The sequence below is a fragment of the Microchirus variegatus genome (assembly GCF_963457635.1).
Source record: "Microchirus variegatus genome assembly, chromosome: 2".
Lineage (NCBI taxonomy): Eukaryota > Metazoa > Chordata > Actinopteri > Pleuronectiformes > Soleidae > Microchirus > Microchirus variegatus.
The window spans coordinates 13388350-13411494 of NC_139803.1; the positions used below are offsets into that span (position 1 = coordinate 13388350).

At 41.0% G+C, this 23145-nt stretch overlaps 1 protein-coding gene across 1 annotated transcript; it reads left to right on the forward strand.

Moving 5' to 3' along the window:
- Nucleotides 1-759: 759 nt before the first annotated feature.
- On the forward strand, nucleotides 760-17628 carry prdm15 (PR domain containing 15; the record flags this gene model as incomplete). Its single annotated transcript, XM_083910555.1, has 24 exons — nucleotides 760-858; nucleotides 1452-1491; nucleotides 2012-2105; nucleotides 2497-2650; nucleotides 2739-2891; nucleotides 3009-3114; nucleotides 3822-3893; nucleotides 4009-4230; nucleotides 4788-4976; nucleotides 6696-6790; nucleotides 6875-6962; nucleotides 7048-7215; nucleotides 8376-8470; nucleotides 8594-8725; nucleotides 11180-11323; nucleotides 11544-11707; nucleotides 12259-12338; nucleotides 12559-12678; nucleotides 12812-12943; nucleotides 14202-14285; nucleotides 14699-14874; nucleotides 14957-15034; nucleotides 15266-15481; nucleotides 16894-17628. The coding sequence occupies 24 exons, from the start codon at nucleotides 760-762 to the stop codon at nucleotides 17410-17412; spliced, it is 3420 nt and encodes a 1139-aa protein (XP_083766681.1). The 3' UTR covers nucleotides 17413-17628.
- Nucleotides 17629-23145: the final 5517 nt, after the last annotated feature.

Here is a 23145-nt window from a genome sequence, read left to right on the forward strand (position 1 = left end):
TGTCTGTGATGAATAAACTGCTTCCTGATGTTTTCTCTACTTCGCATCTGTTTTTGTGCACAGAAAGTGACAGACTCGACTTTTGCTGCAGAATGTGGCTACCTTTTTAGGGATTGCATATGACGTTTTATTTTTTCATTTTCAGCAATAAAGGTTGACGGAATAACTGAGAGTTTGGTGCCACTGTCACTATGTAATTACAGTAAATCTCTACATGTTGATATACTGTTTTATTTTTGTCATATTACCATGGAGGGACAACAATATCCCACTAAGCTACTGTACCGTAAGTTAATTTATAATAACAGTAATAGTAATGTATACAGTTCAGATGGAGCTATTGCACATTTACCTCACTACATTTAAATGGCAGTGATAGATATGTGTTGTTTTCATAATAATAGAAAGATTAATTGTGGCTTTGTTTAAAACATGTTCAAATTCACAGCAATTTATGTAATAAAATCTGTCAGAAACTAAGACTAAATCGAGAATAATTGCGATTTAAACTTAAATTAGCATTTAAACAATATCTAGGCTATAACAAGCACTTTGGAAGGCATTTAACACAAAATGAGCTCAGAAGAAAAAGGAAATTAACTCTGTGTTCATTACACTTAATAAACAAAGCAATGTAGTCGTAAATATCATTCCTAAATGTTCGTATTTGTCAGTATCATCTTCTAGTATTACATTTTAACCTAACTGCAGCTTGAAGAAGCTACTCTGTATGACGAGCGTGTGCCTACAGCTCCCATAATGCACCCGGCGCGGCGCGTTTCCGGTCCTGCGCCGTTTCTGGAGCGGATTGGAACCCGGAGTCAGGATTCGCTAAATGAAGAGTCTCCTGCAAGAAAGGTAACGTGTTTTTCTCCAAATACGCGTCGCGTTCGTGTAACATGGCGGCTTAGTGTGGTAGTGGAGGTGCAGCCGCGTCGTCCTGTTCGCTCAGACTCTTCCTACGTCGCCTCCTCCGCGCTGTGTCTCCCGCCGAAGAGTATCGACTCCGGTCTGAGGGTTTGTGTCTCCGGTCCATCCGCCATGCCGACTGTTCTTTGTTACAGTGCAGTGAAGAGGAGCCTCGTAGATCGGAGTAAAACCCGGCTACACTTTGGGAACGATTCAAATCCTGGATCCTAACTCATACCGGACTGTGCTTCGTCTGCCTGTGTGTGTGTGAGAGGGTGTGTGTGTGTGTGTTTGGCCTCCTCATAAACACAGTTCATGCTGTCAGGTCAATACATGAGTGTTGATCAGGGAGCTGTGGTGCATTCAACTGTCATTGATTAAATGTGTGTGTGTCTGCTCACAAGTTCAATTCTTATTGACACAAAAAAGTAGTTCCGTTTTATGGATGCACACTCTGTAATGATTCTGGTATAATATATGTGTGTGTGTATATATAATACAATATAAGATAGAAAATAATATTTTTGTTTTTATTCATAAAGGTTGGAGTAATGGCTGAGCACACACCAGATGAGTTCATCTGTGAGTATGAATCCACCTGTGACCTCTTTAAGGACCTTTTCTGGCATTAAAAAATGACCTTGTCAGGACCAGTAGAGACCAAAACCTGGTTCTGAAAGGGGAGAACTTGCTTAGTAACTGGAGGTTTAGGGATATTATTTGAATTGTCATTATAGGCTAGTGATAATGTTTCGTTTTAGTCTGTCCACATGTCCAAAGACCAGTTAGTGTTGACAGTTAGGGACAGTTAGGTATATTATACGGCGTTATATACAACATATACTGCAATAATATTATTGCACTATTGCATTATTAGAGTGGAACACGTTGCTAATATTTCACGTGAATGAGTTGAAAATAGTGTCTGTAATTACGATCTCATTATGTGATGCATGTTTTTCACTTTGTTCATTGTTGCATGTTTTTTGAACATTATATTAAGTGTCACATTTTATTTATTTATTTATTTTTTAATCGAATGCAATATTATCATGAGTTGCAGTCATATGATCAGTGATGTGTGTGTGTGTGTGTGTCACAGGGTGCGAGGACTGTGGTCAGTACCATGACTCCGAGTGTCCTGAGCTGGGACCGCTGGTGACTGTCGAGGACTCCTTCGTCCTCAGCCGAGCTCGGTGAGTGAGCGCGGCGGTAGCTCGTTGCTAATGACATTCAGCCTGCAAGACACTGACCTCTGACCTCTGGAGCCTTTACACACACACACACCACCATTGAGTTTTTGTGACTCACTGCAGGTGATCGACATCCTGGATTTTCCATCCCACACCGGCCAGATTTGATGAATTCTATTTAAATTGTCTTGCAAATGATCATGGGTAGCTGTGTGATCAGATTTTTTATCATTGATCCATCCATTGTTTACCGCTTTATCGTCCACATGAAATGTTGGTGGAAAATGTCAATCAATATTTCCCAAATTTAATCATGAAAGATGCTCAATATAAAAGAATTTAACTGCAGTTTCACATCAAACAATGCTGCATTTTCTTCCTTTTCTGGGCTCAGGTCGTCTCTACCGAACAGCCTGGAGATCAGAGCGGTGGCAGACGGACAGGAGGGCGTGTTTGTCCTGCGGCAGCTGCTCAAAAGAACCCGGTTTGGCCCCTTTGAGGCAAAGAAAGCTCCTTACCTGGAGAAGGAAGGCCCGTTTCCTCTGAAGGTGGAGACTCATGAGTCCTGGTCAAGTTTACTCGCAGATGTGACTGTTGAATTTTTGCTATATTAAAATCTTCCCTCCTAATTGGCAGATCTTCCAGAAGGACAGTGTGGTGGTGTGTTTTGACTCAAGTAGCGAAGAAGACTGTAACTGGATGATGCTGGTGCGACCTGCGACGGAGCACAAACACCAGAACCTGACGGCGTACCAGCATGACGATGACGTGTACTTCAACACCTCCCAGGTGACTCGCACGATCCGTCCTGAACCTAACCCCTGAACCTGTGATAGGAGGCTGGTTCTGGTTCTGGTTCTGGTTCTGGTTCTGGTTCTGGTTCACCTCTGCTGTCTGTTTCCCCAGGATCTGCTTCCGGGAACAGAGCTGAGGGTCTGGTACGGAGCTTTCTACGCCAAGAAGATGGAAAAGACGGTGCTGAAACCTCCACTTCCTCCACCTCCTCCACCAGGTAGATGCTCCCTAACTTTACTTTTAATGATGAAATAAAAACTAAAGTAAAAGTAGTCAAGTAACATCTGATACAGACATAAAATATTGGTGAGTTTGCCTCAAAATGTGGTGGTTTGCTCAAACTTCACCTGTTGAAAATATTGGCAAATATGGCAAAACAAATTGACAAAATAAATAAATGTGCAGGTATGGGGCTTTATAATAATAAATAATAAAACCTTTTATTTGTAAGTGCCTTTCAAACACTTAAATGTCACTTTAAGAAGATCTATCAAACAGACAAATCTTAAGATCAAATAAAAACCACAGAAAAGTACGATTTGAGTTGAGATTTGAAAGCAGAGACGGACGTTATTGTCTTAAAGTGACGCTAAAACACACAGAAATCCGTCAACATTACATTTTAATAATCATTTTTTTGTTTGTTTGGTTTTTAATTGTAGTTTTCATTCATATTTTTATTCAAGACTTTGAATAAGATCATAAATTATGAAGTCCTGGAATGACTGACTGAAAGACCAAGTGTGCTCGGTTGAAAAAAATTGACATATTGCCTGGTTCGACTGTTGAAGAAGCGGCATAAAATGACAGAAACTCAGCTTTTAATGACATTACAGACTTTTCTATTCAAGTGATCTCGTCTTTAAACGTCTGTGATTGCATTCCCAATGTCTTTTAATATCGTTTTTTCCCTCTTCTCCTCAGATGCGTCTAAGATGGAGACCTCTGAGACAATCCGAGCTCATGTACCCACAGTGGACGAAGAGGCAAACACAGGTAACGCTCAGAGTGACCGTGTGTCTTACAAATATCTGATCTTCCTTCCTGATTTGAGTTGTTTTTTTATTTATGCCGTGTCATGGTTAATCCTGACTCCTTCTGTCCATCTCAGGCAACATGCTGAGTCACCTCGACGAGATGAAGACGGTCAGTTTGCCTCCAGTCGAGCCACAAGAGAACACGCTCGCCCCATTTGAGGTGGAGCAGGAGGAGGAGGATGGCGGCTGCACCGCTCCCGTGCGTCAGCCGGTCCCCAAGAGAGGACAGAGTCGAGCGGGGAGGAGAACCAAGGGACGCAGGCCTGGAGCCTCAGCCACTATGAGCAAAAACAAAGGTGAGAGGTGTCATCACTGTCACTCTGACGCTGTACAGGTGCTGGGTATTACATCATCTTCAGCTGACGGCTTCATACAGATTTTGACTTTTACTGAATGGCATTGTGGGAAAAAAAACGACCTGAATTGTTTGAAGCAGGTTTTATGAACAAATACCTGCAACTCGCATGTAAATATTATTATATGGGACTTAGGACCTTAATTCTAGGGGTGTGCCAAAGAATCGATCTCATTGACTACAATTCAGAATCGATGTAAAATGTCCCAGATTTTATTTTTTTATATATAAAGAGGCACTTTTACTTTTGTTACTTATGTAGTATGTGATATTGCATTAATGCAACAATTCCATCGAAGCATACATCTGAAAAAGACACTTCAATGTCTGCATTTGTCCTTCTGTCTTGCAAAGCAGACTCTAGGAGGTTATCCTTTGCACACCTATAGATTGAAGCAGAAATCATTATGAATCTAATCGTTTTGAATCGATTTTGAAATCGGAATCGAATCGTGAGATAGTAAAAAATTCCTGACTTTGGATTCCTCACGTGAGCAGATATCAAGCCCTCGGTGCAGACGTCAGAGCCTGCATCGGCAGCAGCATCAGCATCACCTAGCGCTGCGGCGACCGAGCCCGTCCTCAAGAGACACAAAGTCAGAGAGCACAAGAGGGTTTACCGCTGCTCCCTCTGCAGCAAGGTCTTCCAGAACAGCAGCAACCTCAACAGACACATCAGATCTCACGGTATGTTTAAAAAAAAAAAAAAAACAAGTGGAACGACACACCGCAGCCTCCTTACAATCATATCACGATACATCATTGTGTCTAACTGAAGAACATATGATGCTGGTCAAGTGTAAGTTAACATCTTGTGATAAGCGCCACAACGAGGAATCATTTAGTAACAACACGGGTTCTCCAGTTTCCTCCCACTGTCCACAAACATGCAGAGGTGGAAACTCTGAATTAACCATGGGTGTGAATGAACGTGAGAGTGAATGGTTGTTTTTGTCTCGATGTGGACGATAAAGTGATATTTGCGAATGTGTAGATCAGCGATTCCCAAAGTGTGGGCCGTGAGAGGTCATTAGAAAGGTAATTAAATTGTTGTTAAAAAAATGCGTGGTAGATTTAAAGAACTACTTATATCAGGAATAAAACAAAACAAAGCCATGGCATTTAAATTATGTTATTTTTCTTTTTATCTGAGGTGACACCTGCTAAACTAGGTCAGAAAAATATTATTTGTTGATCTGCACAATTAACGCCTCTCTCTAGTTATCGATAAGAGGAAATGCAAGTGAAAAGGCTTTTTAACAGTGTTCCTACCGACATGGAAAAGTATGGAGTTTAATTTGAGTTATTTCCAGGTCTGCATAAGTATGGAAAAGGGGGGGAAAAGTATGGAAAAAATGCTAGTGTTGTTTCCAGACTATTATCTCACTTTCTAAAATTAAAGGGATACTTCCCCGATTTGAATGTGGCTTTGTATTGCTAGAATAGCAGTAGTATTTTTTAGAAAATGTGCTTCCCTCACTCACTGAGTTGTAAAAAGATCTGTTTTCCATTTTCAAAATTTGCCCTACTGTGATGCAGAACGCGTCATTTGACTCACAGTAGGGCACATTTGGACAAGGGAAAACAGATTTTTTTACAAGTCAGGGAAATACTGAGGGAGGGAAGCACATTTTCTAAAAAAATACTACTGCTATTCTAGCAATACAAAGCCACATTCAAATTGGTGAAGTATCCCTTTAAATATATTAATCGAAACAAGTTACTAACGCAACATAGCCTACCTGTAGATGATATGAAACTAATCAAGCTGGCTGTAGAACGGTGTCGCTTTACCATGGTTACCGTTACTGACCGATTCTCATTTATTTATTATTTTCCATCCGTATTGTCGAGCCAGCCACCTATTGTCGGCCGCGACAGAGTTTTCCAAGGGCTGGCTTCATGAAAAAAATGATTGAAGGATTTAAAACCATTTATTTACATAATAAGCATCTAACAATTGGTATTCAGGTGTTTAATATTGACTGAAAAATCCTCCAAGAAGTCTGGAAATTTTGAGTCTGGAAAAGTATGGAATTTTGAAATGGAAAATGTGTAGGAACTGTGTTTTAAAGACCTTTTAAAGGCTTCTTCGTGTTGATGTTGGCTTTAACGAAGGCTCAGGACTGATCACCCTGGAGCTGGCCTCCTCTGGTACCCTAAGATCTAGAGGAGCACGACTGATGATGCGTCCCAAAATTTAAAGCTTCTTCTACTCCGTCAACCATTCACCAATGAACCTTTGTTTTGAAATCTGAGTACCCAGTGTCAACCGGTCAGCAAACATGGTCTTAAGTTTGGGAATGGCTGGTGAAGTAGTTTTAGTATAAAGAGAGTGCAAAATCACAGAATCCAAGCAGAAACTCGCTGGAGGATGAATGTCGTGTTGATCGTGTCTCCTTCCAGGTGACAAACTGTTCAAGTGTGACGAATGTGACAAGTTGTTCAGTCGCAAAGAAAGTCTGAAGCAGCACATCTCTTACAAGCACAGCAAGACCATGGTGAGTAACGCACCAACCTGTCACATACAGGGTTTGTGTTTTTTTTTTTCCTTCTTTCTAACGTCTTCTTCTTCTTCTGTGCAGCCTGACCACGACTACAAATACAAATGCAACACATGTGAGAAATCCTTTCGCCTGGAAAATGCCTTAAAGTTCCACAACTGTCGGACAGGTAGCAGCAACCACCGACCTGTTACCTATATTGTGAAACAAGTTGAAGTTATACAATCGTTTGGTTTCTCTCTCTCTCTCTCCAGATGACAAGACGTTCCAGTGCGACATCTGCTCGCGGTTCTTCTCCACCAACAGCAACCTCTCCAAGCACAAGAAGAAGCACGGCGAGAAGCTCTACTCCTGCGAAATCTGCAACAAGATGTTCTACCGCAAGGACGTCATGCAGGAGCACCACAGGAGGCACGGCGTAGGTGAGTCAGCCGCGCGAGGTCCAAGTTTTTAACGTTTAGGAGAGTCTGTAGAGCTCCGGGTGTCAGGTGACACGAGTCCGTTATTTACCGATGATTAAAGGTGCCATATGTAAGAATGTGGCCAAAAACGGTGAGTACATTCACATTCAAAATACAGAGGTCTTTAAGGTTTAGTTTTCGGACATAACTGGCAACCCGTTGTTGCTCGGCAGCTGAGACTCTACTAACTGCAATGATTGGTAGACGGTGGTAGGTGGCGCCACATGCCAAAACATGATTTCAAAACATAAACACGATTTGTAGTCTGCGAAATATTTTTTTAATGCAAATATTTTGTCTGTACTGTTGTTGTTGGTGAGTTCAGTTTGTTATATGAACATTATTCCTGAGTCTCTGTGACATATTAGGAGGATTTTATGGCCAATTGATTTAGATTTATTACATAATGCACCTTTAACCACGAAATCCGTTGCTTGTGTTTGTGTTTGTTCCCAACGCTCCGTCTTTTTGCGTTTGTGCTGTGAGTGCGTTTAATCATAGCAGTGATTCACCTCCAACGTCTCTCTGGAACCGTGAGGATCTGGTAAAATACTCTCTTGTTCGGTTGTCTCCAACTGTGTTAGCCTTCTGGGGCACAGCAGGTATCCACTATTTTCCCTTTTATGATGAAAACCATTGTCAAAGGAGCTCTATTGTCAAAAAATGAATATAGTATGTTTGTGTAAGTGTAAATGCTTTCAAATGAAAAGCCTCAGAATAAGTATTTTAATTTAGTACTCAAGGTGAAGGGTTTTCTTTATGGCGACCAAGTTTACCGTGCAAATGATGGTTTAAGGGCTTCATCCACATCTTAAACCAATGCAGGACAACGAGGAAAGAGCAGAAAGAGATGCAGAATGGCGATTTTTGAGAGTGTTTACATCCTCTCTGGTATGTAAAGGTCACCGTCGTTCCCTGACACTCTTGGTAAAAGCATCGCTATTTGTTGCATTCTGCAATCCCACCACTAGATGTCACTTGTTACCGTCGTGCACAGCCGCAGCGCTTCATAGCCGAATGTACAAGTTGTAAGTGTAAAAAAAACGGCATCAAGCTAAATAAAATATAATAACTGTATCACAGCACTGTGTGTTAGCTAATCCCATAATCCTCCTGGACAGGACCAAAGCACATGAAGCGAGAGGAGCTGGAGGCCAACGGAGAGGAGGCGACCAAGTACAGGAAGGAGCCGTCTCCCTGTCCCATCTGTGGCAAGGTGAGCAGCAGAGCCTCTGAAGGTTCACGGTGCTTCTGTCAGCAGGAGAAAATAACTCTGCACACAATTTAGTGCAGTGAAGTTTACTGACCCCCGTGTGTGCGTGTGTGTGTGTGTGCGCAGGTGTTCTCCTGCAGGAGCAACATGAACAAGCACCTGTTGACGCACGGCGATAAGAAGTACACGTGCGAGATCTGCGGCCGCAAGTTCTTCCGCGTGGACGTCCTTCGCGATCACATACACGTCCACTTCAAGGTGAGTCCTGATTGCCTAAATCCTGATTCACAAGCTCTGGATTTGATTCATTTAAAGATATTTCAGTGGAACTGCAGTACAGCTGCAGGTGATTCTTCAAACTGTAACTTCTAAAAGCCTTGAAGCACATCACACAGTTTGAAGTCATTTCCATGTTGTCCAGCAGAGGGCGCTGTGAACACAGCTCTCTCACATCCAGTTCTTGCATCACCGCAATGGTCTTGCAAGGTTTTGTGCGGATGATGAGGAGGAAATGGCATAAAATAAATGATTGAGCTTAGGTTTATGAATCGATCGCAGATCTTTCAAATGAAGATCAATCTTCTTCTTTCGGCTTCTCCCTTCAGGGGTCGCCGCAGGGGATCGTCTGCCTCCATCTTGTCCTCTTTCTTGTGTCTGTCCTCATGTTCTTCCTCTTACCCAGCAGCTCAATCTTTACCATCCTTTGTCCAATATAATCACTATCCCTCCTCCTGCACATGACCATCCCAGCCTTCCCTCTCTAGATCAATATGAAGTGGAAAATCGATTTTCTCCAACTCAATCGTGACTACTTGGATGGATTTACTCCACGATTGTATCTTAGAGAGCAGCTATTTGTCCACGACAGGCCTCCTGGCTTAGACTCATCCTCCATCCTTAGCTTAGGACAACACATCACCCATGTTTGTGCTGCCTGTATCAGCTTTTTATCCCTTTATGTTTTGAGAGCCCAAAAGGCTATTTTTGGAAAACAAGGAAGGTGGAAAAAGCCTCAAAATGTCATGCTTGTGTGTTCATGACATGGCAGGCCCCCATTCAAGCAACAGGCCTCTGGCACCCTCTGCTGGTCATAGTGGTCAAGTGCAGCGAGTGCGGAAACACAAACAAACACACAAAGAAAAAAACAATACTAATGTTTAGAGCTGAATCGATTATTAATCGATTGCTAAATTAATTGCTAAATTAATCGCCAACTATTTAGATAATCAATAATCGGTTTGAAGCTTTTTTTCATGATTAAAACAAGATTTCTGATTGTTTTAGCTTCTTAAATGTGAATATTTTCTTCGTTTCTTTGCTCCACATAACAAAGAAATCATTAAAACTGAATCATTTTGGTTTGTGGACAAAACAAAACATTCAAGAACATCGTCATTTCCAGGCGATTCATCAAGAAAACAATCGACAGATTAATCGATTACGAAAATAATCGTTAGTTGCAGCTCTACTTATGATGATGAAGTAATGATGATGTCATCGTCCCACCTCACTGGCGATTATCTTCACCATCATAGTTTTCTTCTTCTTTTGTTTAGACTCTATTTCCTTAATGGTAACTTTTATTTTTTCCTTTTCTGGCTTCATTCTATCTCTGTTCTATATATATATATACTTAATTTAACGTCAATTTAAACTGTGCACGCTCAATGTCTTCCTCTTTGTATTTTTAGTGTATTTATCTAGCAGTTACAGCGCCACACACAGGCCTGGCATATGCAGTACTGCATACTTCAAGTCGTTTTTGGGAGGGCTGTGTTTACAGAAAAATATGAGGATGAGGCTTAAGCATAACATCCTGGCTTTGTAAAGTAGGTTGACCAAATTATGATTTAATAAAAAATGTTCTCCACTCAGGCACCACCCAATAACTGTATCTTACGATCTGTTCTAATACTGTCACCCACACAAACACCTGCACACGCGTGCCCAAACCTTTTCTGCGGCGCTTCCTGCCACAGTACGTACAGTACGTGTCTGCAGGACCACATTTTTACCACAATGACACGCGGATGAAAACATCACACCAGGTGCACTTTCGTTTTCAATCAAGTTTGTCGGCATTGAAAAATAGGTTAGGTTCACCTACTTTTTTATATCTCGTTTGTTGAAATCCTCGTCACATTCTGTTGTCCGTCTGTGATAAAGACGATCAATCATTATTCGCACGGCACCAAACGGATCGATTTGCCGAATGAGCTGCCCTGCTGAGTGATTGGATTATGGCGGCGCTTCGTCTTCCACTTGACTTCTAGCGGTTGTCAGGCAGAGTGAGTGCAAGAGGAAAGAAGTAAAGACAGAAAGTGGTCAGATGAATGGGTTTCAGGGTAGCCTGCTATTTTTACTTTATTTATTAATGGTTATCAGGACGTGAAGGAGGAGAATTTTTAATAAACGGTATCAAAAAGGGTTCCAGAAACAAGAGGAAGTACTCGGTGAGCCGAGTGTGAGCCTCAGCTGAGGCCGCAGTCAGGTCCTCACCATGATTTCCAGAACATTTTATCTTAATCTAAGTTATGCTGCTCAGAGTCAAACTTCTACGACACTGTGGATGAGACTAAAATACCATCAACGCACTCCGATAGATGACGATAGAGTGGTAGTGGCAGTTCACGCTTGGTATTTCTACACATTCTCTGGACCTTAGCTTCTAACTTCAGAGTTTTTGTGTGTCTGTGTGTGTGTGTGTTTCAGGACATAGCCTTAATGGATGAGCAGGAGCGAGAGGGCTTCATCAAGAAGATCGGCATCTCGGCGGGCAGCAGTGACGAAACGGACGATGAAGACGACGACATCGACGATCCGGAGCGCCACAAGTACAACTGCAAGAAATGTCAAGTAAGCTTCGTGCTGGTGAGGAGGAGGAGGAGGAGGAGGCCTGTATTGCTTTATCTGAGAAGTGGAGAGGCAATACGTTATAGAATATTAATGTTTTGTCTTTACTCCTCAGCAGAACGTCACAGGTCAAGGTCAAGGCTGCTAAATAATCAGCGAGGCAAAAGACATCTAACGTCCTCTGATACATACAACTAATATCTCAAACGTTCTGTGTCTGCAGCTGTCGTTCGCAAAGGGGAAGGAGTATCTGAAGCACATCATGGAGCAGCACAAAGAGCGAGGCTACGGCTGTGGCATCTGCAACCGCCGCTTTGCCCTGAAAGCCACGTACAACGCCCACTTGGTCATCCACAGAGAGCAGCTGCCCGACCCCGCAGTGCAGAAGTGAGAGGGAAACACACACACACACACACACACACACACACACACGTTTGTTTCGCAGTGTAGAGTCAAGGCTGAGATAATAACACAAGATAAGTACGGAGGCAACAATGTCAAGTCTATTCTGTGCTGATTATACCGCGTATGGCTCGATGCCACGTCTTCATCAGTCTTTTTTTTTTTTTTTTACTAATTTTAAACATCTGAGCCGTTTATAACTCATCTTCTGCAGTTTAATCCTTCACATGAGGATCACTGGTGCCTGTTTTACATTTCTTTAAGCATTAAATCATGCAGTGAACCACACGTCACACTTGTTTTTCATGATTAAAGCTTTAATATGATATTTAGGTCTCATGGATCATTTGAGATTTTACTGTATGAGACCAATTCTGATAGATAGCGTCTGATAATCGTCACTTTTCTTTGTGCAGTCAATCCATTTGACTCCATTATCCCTCTTTTTATTCCATTAAAGTACTGAGAAAAGTGTTAAAGTGTTTATTTGTCAGAGTAAAACTGACCTATGTCAAATCTGCTCGTCTTTCCCCAAGGTACATCCATCCATGTGAGATCTGTGGCCGAATCTTTAACAGCATCGGCAACCTGGAAAGACACAAGATCATCCACACTGGTGAGCAAAACTCTGAGATTAATGGTCACACGTTGCTTCTGTTATCAGATTATATACGATGTACATATATGCAATTAGGATTTAAGTGTATTTGTAATTTGTTCGTTTGAATAACTTTCCAAGGGAAACATTTTTGACCTAAATTGGACAGAAAAAGGAAGAGAAGTTAACTTTAAACACACGTATTGCATTAATGAGACTGTGTTTTTTGGTCATTCAGGTGTAAAGAGCCACAGCTGCGACAAGTGTAACAAATCATTCGCGAGGAAAGACATGCTGAAGGAGCACCTCAGGGTCCACGACGACATCCGGGACTTTCTGTGTGCAGAGTGTGGGAAAGGTGAGGTTCTCACCGCCGCATCAGTCGCCGCACGACTTATTTTCTTGTTCCACCGTGTAAACAACAGAGTCGACATAGAGCGGCTGATGTTTGGACCGACGCCAGTTTAAGTTGGTGTTTTTTTCCTGTGCAGGCATGAAGACCAAACACGCTCTGAGGCATCACATGAAGCTTCACAAGGGCATCAAAGAGTACGAGTGCAAGGCGTGCAACCGCAAGTTTGCCCAGAAGGTCAACATGCTGAAGCATTACAAGAGGCACACAGGTAAGCGGAAATGGACCGAGAATGCCGACGTCTGCGCGATGTAAATGTTGTCGTTCAGCCACGACCGTGACAGTTTGCATAAACACTGTGCAGTCAAAATTTGTCATGATAGAGTGGAACTGAACTCATGGAATCTCGACAACTCTAATTTTAGTATAAATGGAAGTGCAGATGCAAACAAACACTGTGCAACCTCTGAAAGAGCTAGCTACACTAATGCTAATCGAATTTTTATTTTATTTTTTAAATTGACAGGGTTTGTATTATGTAAGCCCTACGCTAGTGCTAATTACAGCCTCGCTAGCTTACCTTTGCAAACAGGTTCGCCAAGTTAGCTGCAAAATAGTAGCGTGCTAATGCTAATGTGCTTGAGTTTTGGTGAATGTACACCGACTTCGTCGTTTCAGTATAATGCCATGTTCTGCGGTGAACCGTGTGAAAATGTCTCACCCACCCTTGAGGACAGCCTCTTCACACCCACCTCCCCGCTCCAGACAGCACAGCTACTGCTGATGAGCCGCTGCCTGCCTGGTGTAGCGTGATAAATCAGTGAAAATTAAAATGACTCCAAAAAAATGGGGATGCACACCATCGGGCCATGCTCAACCCAAATCCAAAGTTTTAGGGCGATCTGACTAACGGTCTGCGAGATATGCCCGTCACAGACACACACACACAGACAGACACGCAACTTGCTTTATAGATCGCTAAAGTCACTACACTTTCTCATTATGTCGCACACCAAGAAGAATCGGTCTTGTAACCAGAAGCACTGACAAAAGTGTGGTGCATATACTATCAGACCTGACTGAGGGAGCGCTTGTGTGTATACACCAGCAGCGCAATGACGGCCTGGCACAAGAAGCCTTGTTGGACAATTGGGTTTTGAGCAGAATAATTCACTTGTCGACTTCTCAATTTGTCGCTGTGCAATGTTGCCGTCTCTTCTGTGTCTGTCTTTGATATAAAAGGAATCACTTCCTGTGTGCGGAGGCTTAGTCAGCATTGTGTAAACTCATTTAACACCAGCTTGAAACTATTTGTTTATATTTAAAAGTCACGCGCCACAGAGTTAAGTGTTATCATTTATCAAAAGTGGTGAGAAAAGGACTATAAATCAGGCTTAAATGTAAATTCTCTGTAGACATGAAACAGAATGGAGAGGCCTTTACAGATTTATTATGCATGTACCAGTCAAAGCACAGTAGACAGACTGAATATTTCATGCATCTTCTCTCTCTCTCTCTCGTATCTGCAGGTGTGAAGGACTTCATGTGCGAGCTGTGCGGAAAGACGTTCAGCGAGCGGACGACTTTGGAGACGCACAAGCTCATCCACACAGGCAAGTTTCAGGAAACCTCGAGGGGATAAACTTCACAAATGAACAAATTAAAGTCACGCTCAAACCACCGTGACGGCACCTGTTGGTTTGTGGGGTGCTGGTTTGAAGCGTTTAAGCTCCATGTTGTTCTTTTAACAGCAGAAGAAAACATATTTGGAGAGTTTTTCCCACTAAACCTGCAACCAGGTTTCTATTATACACATGTTTATATATATGTGCTTTATCATCCTTAATTTACAAAAAAAACCTCCCTTTTGCAACCAGAGGAGTCGCCCTCTAATGGCCATTCAGTAGAATACAGGTTTCAGACTCTTTGCTGCCTTTTTTTAGGCTCGGTTTAAGTTTTAGGCCTCTGTAAACGTACAAACCCTAACCCCCCCTATCATACCCCACTTCCCTCTTTGTCACCACAGTGGGTAAGACGTGGACATGCGCCACCTGCGACAAGAAGTACCTGACGGAGTACATGCTGCAGAAGCACGTCCACCTGACCCACGAGAAGGTGGAGGCCCAGTCGTGCGACCTCTGCGGCACCAAGGTGTCCACTCGCGCGTCCATGAACCGACACCTGCGGCGCAAACACCCTGAGGTGACTCCTGTCGGGGGAAACTGAACATGAGTTTTATCAATCGGGCCAAGTAGCTGTTCTCAAACTGTTGTTTGCCTTCTAGATGGTGTCCTCGAGGATGGATGAGTTTGATGATATTCAGGAAACGACGATCAATGATTCTTCTGTCAGCATTGTGCAGGTTTGACTTCTTCTTTATGCTCTTCTAACACTCCCAGCCAATCAGAGACCAGGGCAGAACTACAGGGTCTGAATTTTGAGCAGGATACAACAGTGATACATCATAGAGAAGATGGCAAAGGGAAAAACACAGAGATCCCACAGGAAACAACACTGTAAACCTGAATCTGAGCTGACTGAAGCCTGGTTTCATTCATCATTTCTAAATGAATTAACTTCCTCCCCCCCTCAGCCCACTCTGGAAAAAGACGGCACGTGTCAAGAGAGGCCCAGCCGACCGCTCCGACGCTCCAGAAAGAGGCAGAGGGTTCCGGTTGAGCCGGAGCTCTCAGAGTCCGATGAATTTCTCGATTACGCCGAGCAGAGGCACGATACGATGCCGGAGTTCAACACCGTCATCGTCGGCGAAGAAATGGAGACGAGCTCTGCTGTGCAGAGCATCCAGCAGGTAACGACACATTTAACAGAAAACACACACAAACACACAGATCCTTGTTATATTAACATTTCTAACGTCTGTTTGTTTTCAAAAAAGACAGCAGGTGTCCTGGTTAAAAGTGAGCCAAATACTCCCTGAAAGAAGCTGACACTTCTGCACTTTGCTGATGGAAAGCAGAATAAATAAAAATAAATAAAAATTTCACAGAAGCAACAATGATTTGGCTCTGGGTTAATTCAGTTGCTCGGAATTCACGATTCAGTGACTGTTGGACATTCATAAAATAAAATAAAAAGAGGGTAATTAAGAAATACAAGGTGTAAATCTAATTAACCCTGAAGATTTCCTTTAATATCCTCAGTATGTTGTTCCTTGTGGCAGAAAATGTCACCTTAATATTATATAGATATGAGTAAATCCTTTAAAAATATGTCAGTCTGAAATATACATATCAAATATGATTTTAACCCATTAAAGGCGATTATGTTTACATGACTCTACAAACATTACAGTCATTTACAGAAAACACATTTCAAGGAGAATTTGATTGTAGTTATTATTAGGCCCTGAGATGGGTCAATAATGGGCAGAAACATTTATTTTGAAAAAAAACTGACAAATTTGTTCCTCGTTGCAGAAAATGTGACCTTCCCAAAAACTGCTGTAAAAATATACAATTTAAGTTCAATTATTTTAACAAAATGTGTATATATCCTCTGGCAAACTTGAGCAAATGGCTTGACATTTAAAAATACGTAATAGGTTAAGTGAATTATTACTTAATTAAGGATTTTACATATTAAAACTAATGTTTAAAACCCATGTTTTTATTTCTGATTTACAGTCAAACTAATGTGATGTCTCTCATTTTTCGCTCATTCAAGCATTCAACATATAATACTGCATGTGTGCTTCCATTTGAACTCATAACATAGTTGACATTTAGAGCTTATTATGATTATTTTCATAATCGTTTGGTCCATAACACGTCAGAAAACAACAAAAACGTTGATCAGTGTTTGTCAAACCTGGAAATGTCAATGTTCTCTAATGTCTTGTTCTGTCCACAAACTGAAATGATTCAGTTTCAACGATTTCTTTGTTATGTGGAGGAAAGAAACAAAGAAAATATTAATATTTCAGAAGCTAAAACATTCAGAAATCTTGTTTTAATTATGAAAAAAACTTCAAACCGATGAATCTTGTCTAAATGCCCTGAGGTGCTGCCTTGTGATTGACTGATGAGATATTTGTTGATTAGGTTTACATAATAAAGTGGTCAGAGTATGTGAACACAGAAGAAGAGATTTGAAACCAGATTAGAAACACCTAACCTTGTGTGTAACATTTATATTTACCAATACATTTAATTTAATTTAATATGAAATCAGCAGATTCTCATTGTGGCGTTTTTCTTTCAGGTCGTTGTTCTCGCCGACCCCAGCGCTCAGTCCGCGACCTCAGCCAACAACTCGGTGGGCCTGACCAACATCACCGTCACGCCCATCACGAGCCACGCCCCCACCCAGTTCACCAGCCTGCAGCCCGTAGCCGTGGGTCACCTGACGTCCAGCGACCGGCCGCTCACGCTGGACAACTCCATCCTCACCGTCACCTTCGACACGGTCAGCGGCTCCGCCATGCTCCACAACCGGCCCGCCGAGCTCGTCCCGGAGACGGTGGGCCCCGGCGGCGGCGGTGCGGCGCCTCAGTCCGTCGCCCACTTCATCAACCTCACCGCTCTGGTCAACCCCATGAGTCACCAGCTGGAGGCGCCCACTCTGGCCTGGAGGCCCGTACCCGCGGCCGAGGGCAGCCAGGTGGTCCCCGTGGTGGAGGGAACTCAGAGTGAGGGTCAGGAGGTCCAGAACCAGGTCCAGGACCCTGGTCGACCCGGCCAGAACCAGAACAGCACCGCGCAGCAGATGTTCAGCTACTGAGCAGAGATGGGAGGTGCCGGTCACCTCGCTCTGACCAACACTGTTACACGGTAGAGTAGATTTTACGATCACCGTCACCCTGATGCCTCTCCAAACTCCATGGAAGTGAATGAAATGTAAATGTTTTCCTTTTTATACTGACAAGAAAAGAAAAAAGGTCTGTAGATGATTATTAATGTAATAATTTTAAAGAACGAAGAGAGACAGACACGGTACGTTCACTGACACTCACTCCTCTGGAGGATTTACATTTCAAACCAAAGCAACATACTGAATATTCAAATGCCTTATTATCAGCCTTTTTTTAAAAAGAACATGTGCATGTTTTCAGGATGAATCTGCTGCTTCTAAAATGAAAAAAAGAAATACAAAATGTCCCAACAAGAGAACACACACACACACACACACACACACACTGTTCGGTTGAAACACTTGTGCCAGGTTTTGTGATGAAGTGATGGTTGACATTTTCCTAAAAGCAACCCACTCATGAAGTCTTTATTTTTGAATGCTGCAACTGTAATTATTACCAAACTGTCTGGAAAACATACTGGAAGCCTTTTGTACTGTTATTTTTAAACGGAATTACCTCAAAGTGGCTCTTGGTTTTTGTTTTCACATGAAACGGAGTGAATGCTGATATTAACATTGTGTGTGTTTTTGTATTTATTACCTCTTTAGGGCCTTTTCAGGCAATAAACACTGACCTTGTCAGGATCAGAACCTCATTACTGATTTAAACTGGTTATGGTTAAGGTTATAGTAAGGGGTTAGGGCAGTGCATTTTATGAATATTCACAGTCTGTAGGGTAATCTATTCCAGATTTGAGAAGTCTATGTACAGTGTTTTTGGACCAGGACCTGGTCTGGTGAGGTCTATATGCTGAAAAAAAACCACAGTGAAATGTGCCTTTATTGCATTTTCACAAATAGAATACAGGTTTCCCAAATCCAAGATTGTGTTTTTATGAATCTTCAGGGTCTGTAGATTAATCTAGTCCACATTTCAGAAGTCTAGGTACAGTGGCTTTTGATCCAGACCTGGTCTAACGAGGTCTAGGTCTAATCTCCCCTTTAGCAGTTTCACAAATAAATTACAAGTTTCACAAATATAACAGTGGGTGTCATGCAAGGTTAATGTTTTACCTTACATGTCTAAAATTAAGTTAATTTCCTTATAACTTACCCCTTAAGTGTTGAATCGGAGAGTAACTTCAGCGTCGTTTCCATTGTTTGATTGGACTGCAACAATTCATTGTTTGGTCACGTAATTACGACATTTATTGCCGTTTTTTGATAATCAATTTGATTAGTTAAAGTTGGCTTTTTCCATTAAAATAAAAACCAAATGTGTGATGATTTCAGCTTCGAAAATGTTGATATGTCCTGAAGGCACCATTGAAGGTTTCTCCCTCCTGTCAGGCTTCAGCAGAGCTGACTGACGAGCTGACCGTTTGAATCAGGTGTGTTTGAGCAGAGAAACATCTAGAACATGCATGACGGTGGCTCCTCAGGAGAAACCCCAGTTTAAGGCTTTGTAAGTAAAAAAGGCAAAAAAAAATCCTAAAATAAACTGCAATTTATGTCACATTGACGAGACAATACAAGTGTAAAATGAAGAAAAGGTGACAAACTCTTCTATCTCATTATGTTCAGTGACAACATGAGCAGACGAGGTTCATCCGGAGGAAAACGTGATAAGAAATGAAACGACGAGCACTGCAGTGGAGTCGGAGTGAGCAGTTCAAACAGACGCGATTACTTTTAATCTCTGTTTGATCACTGATTCAGTCACATGTGTCTCTGCTGATGCAACAGGCTGAAAGTTCTGAGGTATGACTGAAAACAACCTTCCTAAGTTTAAGTTTTTTTTGGTTTTACATTTTCAAACATTTCCCTTTTTACATGTTTTTGATTTCAGATTGTGTGCTCACACACAGAGCTGGGTGTAGTGATAAGAAACGTCCAACAGAGGGCGAGAAAGTCTTGCAAGGTGGGTTGTTGTTGTATTGAAATGTGTACATTTAATAATTCAACATCTACTGTTTTAACATAGCCCAGTTTCTTAATACTTTAGAGGAAAGAGCAGAATATTTGAGTCTTTGTACTCTATCAAGTTTTTTTAAGATATTCTTGACCAAATGTGACTTCATATTATATACTTTATTATACTAATAGTTTAGAAAATGAGTTGTGATTCATGTCTACTGTTTTCTTAATTGTGAGTAGGTGTAAGGATAAAACATCTCCTGACTAAAATAGTTAATTAATTGACGTAATTCAAAAACAAAACAAAAATTTCTTGATATAAAATATGAAATATATCTGAAATATTTTGGTTTTGGGAAAACCAAACTTTTTATTATATAAATTAAAGCATTTAAATACAGTTATATAAACACACTTATAGGTAATTTATAAAAATTTTGCCAATATAGCCTGGACCTTAACCCTTCTGTGTCGCAGGTGCGCCCATGATAAATTGCCGTGGGAATAATACACAACTCCTTATATGGACATCCTGTGTGTTTACAGGTCATGTATTATTCAGGCTTTTAAAAATGTGTTTCTTTGTCTTCTTATGTGTTTGTTGAGTCAAAGTGATGATTCATTTTATATAAAAATTTTAAGTAGTGATATAAAGTATAGCTATTATTGTGCAGAAGTCACAAAATTGACTGTTTTTCTTTTATTTTTATTGATTAAAACGAGCCAAGCGAACTGTAACATATTTCCAAAACCTCACAAATTCAATCTGATTTTAAACATTTTGTGTACTTTTTGTTCAGGTGTCCACATTCTCATAGGCTATATATATATATATATATATAGCCTTTTTACATAGCCTTTTTACATGCTATATATATTATATATATATGTGTGTGTATATATATATATATATATATATATGTGTGTATATATATACATATATATATATATATATGTATATATATATATATATATGTATATATATACATATATATATGTGTATATATATACATATATATATATATGTGTATATATATACATATATATATGTATGTGTATATATATACATATATATATGTATATATATACTGTACGTTTTAACATAGTAATCGGGGGGGAAAAGCAGTCTAAATGCTCTTTGTTCTAAGGGTTAAAGCTTATTTGGGGGCAGAACATTTTATTTATTATTTATCCAGGTCATAGTTATCTAAAACATAGTGACTTAGTCACCTGTTTACAAAGAATCCTCTGGGATGAGAAGTAAAACATCTTTAAGAAAAACAACCACGTCCTCATGTCCTCCGTCACGACATCCATGAACCTAAACTTCCTCCGTTCCCAATTATCCTAAATAATGGAGACTTATCAGTTCACTGTGAGTGCTTTTCAAATGCATGCGTGTGTGATAACATCATGAATCATCTTGTCCCCGAGCTCTGAGGGCTTCTTATAAGCCCTATCCTCACTGATGCATGCATAAGTATTTCAGGCCTGTGGAGCTCATTTGAATTAAACAACAAAAGAGGCCATTTTTCACACATGAAGGAAAGTGGACCGTCCTGATTGATTGCCTTGTTTTTTTCTAATTCGGAGCAGAGAAGCGGAACCAAAAGAGCGGATGTGACTCACGACGGCGATAAAAGCTTCCCTTTTGTGCTGGGGACACATTTACACTTCACACGAGGGAAGGACTCTCATCTCCGAAGGTCACCTCTGGTCCCCGACCTACAGGGAGCAGCCTGACAAAGAGCCCCAGCTCCTCACTCACACACACACAAAAATCCCCTATGATAATACATCACACCTCGTCCTTCCAGTTCTGTGATTGAACCCGCAGAGCAGGGTGGAGTCGAGTGATATGATGAGATCATGCTATCAAAGCAGAGGGCGGGGTTTTGTCTCGTCAGGTGTTTGTCACCAGAATGCAAAAGGGAAACAAACATAATAATAATAATGATGTTTGATCATGGGTGGCATCAGCTGATCTCGTTAAAGAGTTAGGGTTGGGTTCAGGTTCATCAAGGGTTACTGAGCAGCCGTGACTCCTGCTATCGCTCACTGTGAAGCAACAAACATGTAGCTGAGTCTGACATTTGTCAATACAGTTGTTCAGTTGCCGGAACAGTATTCTATGACCTGAATAGGAGTTGCATTCAAGGACTTTTATCAAAATCGCAATATGGTGTACTGCAATTTTCATATCGCAGGAGGCACAATATGTGTGTGAAATTAGATAGATAGATAGATAGATAGATAGATAGATAGATAGATAGATAGATAGATTACTCACAACTCAATGTATACACTACTTTATCCCATTACCAAATATTTACATATATACAATATTGCCATTTTAGATAAGAAGTGCATTATGTAATAAGAATCTTTTGCAGACTGCAAATCATGTTTATGTTTTGAAATCATGTTTTGGCATGTGGCGCCACCTACCGCCATCTACCAATCATTACAGTCAGTAGAGTCTCAGCTGCAGAGCAACCACATAAAACGAAACCCTAAAAGACCTCGGTATTTTGAATTTGAATGTAGTACCCGTTTTTGGCCACATTCTTACATATGGCACCTTTAAGTTTTGTCCTGACTTTTCTACAGACTGAAAAAAAATCTTTATTTCTCACAGATCTGCACAAATATCACACTGTAATCATTTTGGACAATTATGTAAAAACTGCCATTATATTTATTCAAAATTGACTTTATTGTTGTTATGTGTACACACTTTATGTGTAGTCAGCTTCAGACTTTTCATAGTAGACTTTTCGGAATATAATTTGCTCTCTCATCATCTTCCTCTTCCTCATATTTTGAAATTAGACCAAAATGATGACTCTATTATATAATATTATTATTTAATTTATTCTTATTATTTGTTTCATTTTCTACACACTCCCTCAGCTCCACTCCAATCACATACGCTGGTTTATACGGTAGAAAAGTATTTTACCTCCATGTACCACCAGAGGAAACTTGTGTACCACTGGTGGTACACGTTCCACAGTTTGAGAACCAAAGAATTCAGTCTGTCTTCACTGAATAAGAACCACTTCCTCTGTGCAGTGTGAGATCCAAACACAGCGAGTCGTGAGGAGATGACAGGCTTAATCAGCACTGTGTGAACTCGTGCACTACTTTTTTTTTTTTGTTTAACCTTAGTGGTATTTACACATTGCGCTGTTCATGTTGGCATCGCAAATACGGCGGCGTGTCTGATAAACCCTGAGAAATAAACAAAAGCACTCTCTGCCCACTCTCTCCACTCCTTTCCCCCCCAACCACAGCCTAACAAGGTAATAGGTGAACTGCTGTGATCCTGTGGCCGTGGATTGTTATGCGAGTTAACCATGAAAACACTGATATGAGGGGGAAATGGTTTGGTTTTCAAAATAAAAGCACACCACAACAAACTGTGCTACCTCTGTTTGATGATATAACTTTAAAACAAGGCATCCAACCTAAGTAAACAACAATAATCTTAACTAAACTGAGGTGAACTTGTAATTCAATACTTTCTATCTCTCACACACACACACACACACCTGTAGTATTTTGAGATATGAGAGAACACGTTGTCCTCCTCCCCTGAAAGAATAGATGCCAAAAGATGAGTCCACATTTTTCTCAAGCAATTTTTTTCAATATCACATAACCTATTGTTTAAAAAAAAAAGAGAGAAATATTCCCTCTTCATACCTCAGGCTCGATTCGGTGGTATTATGGTCTACAGTA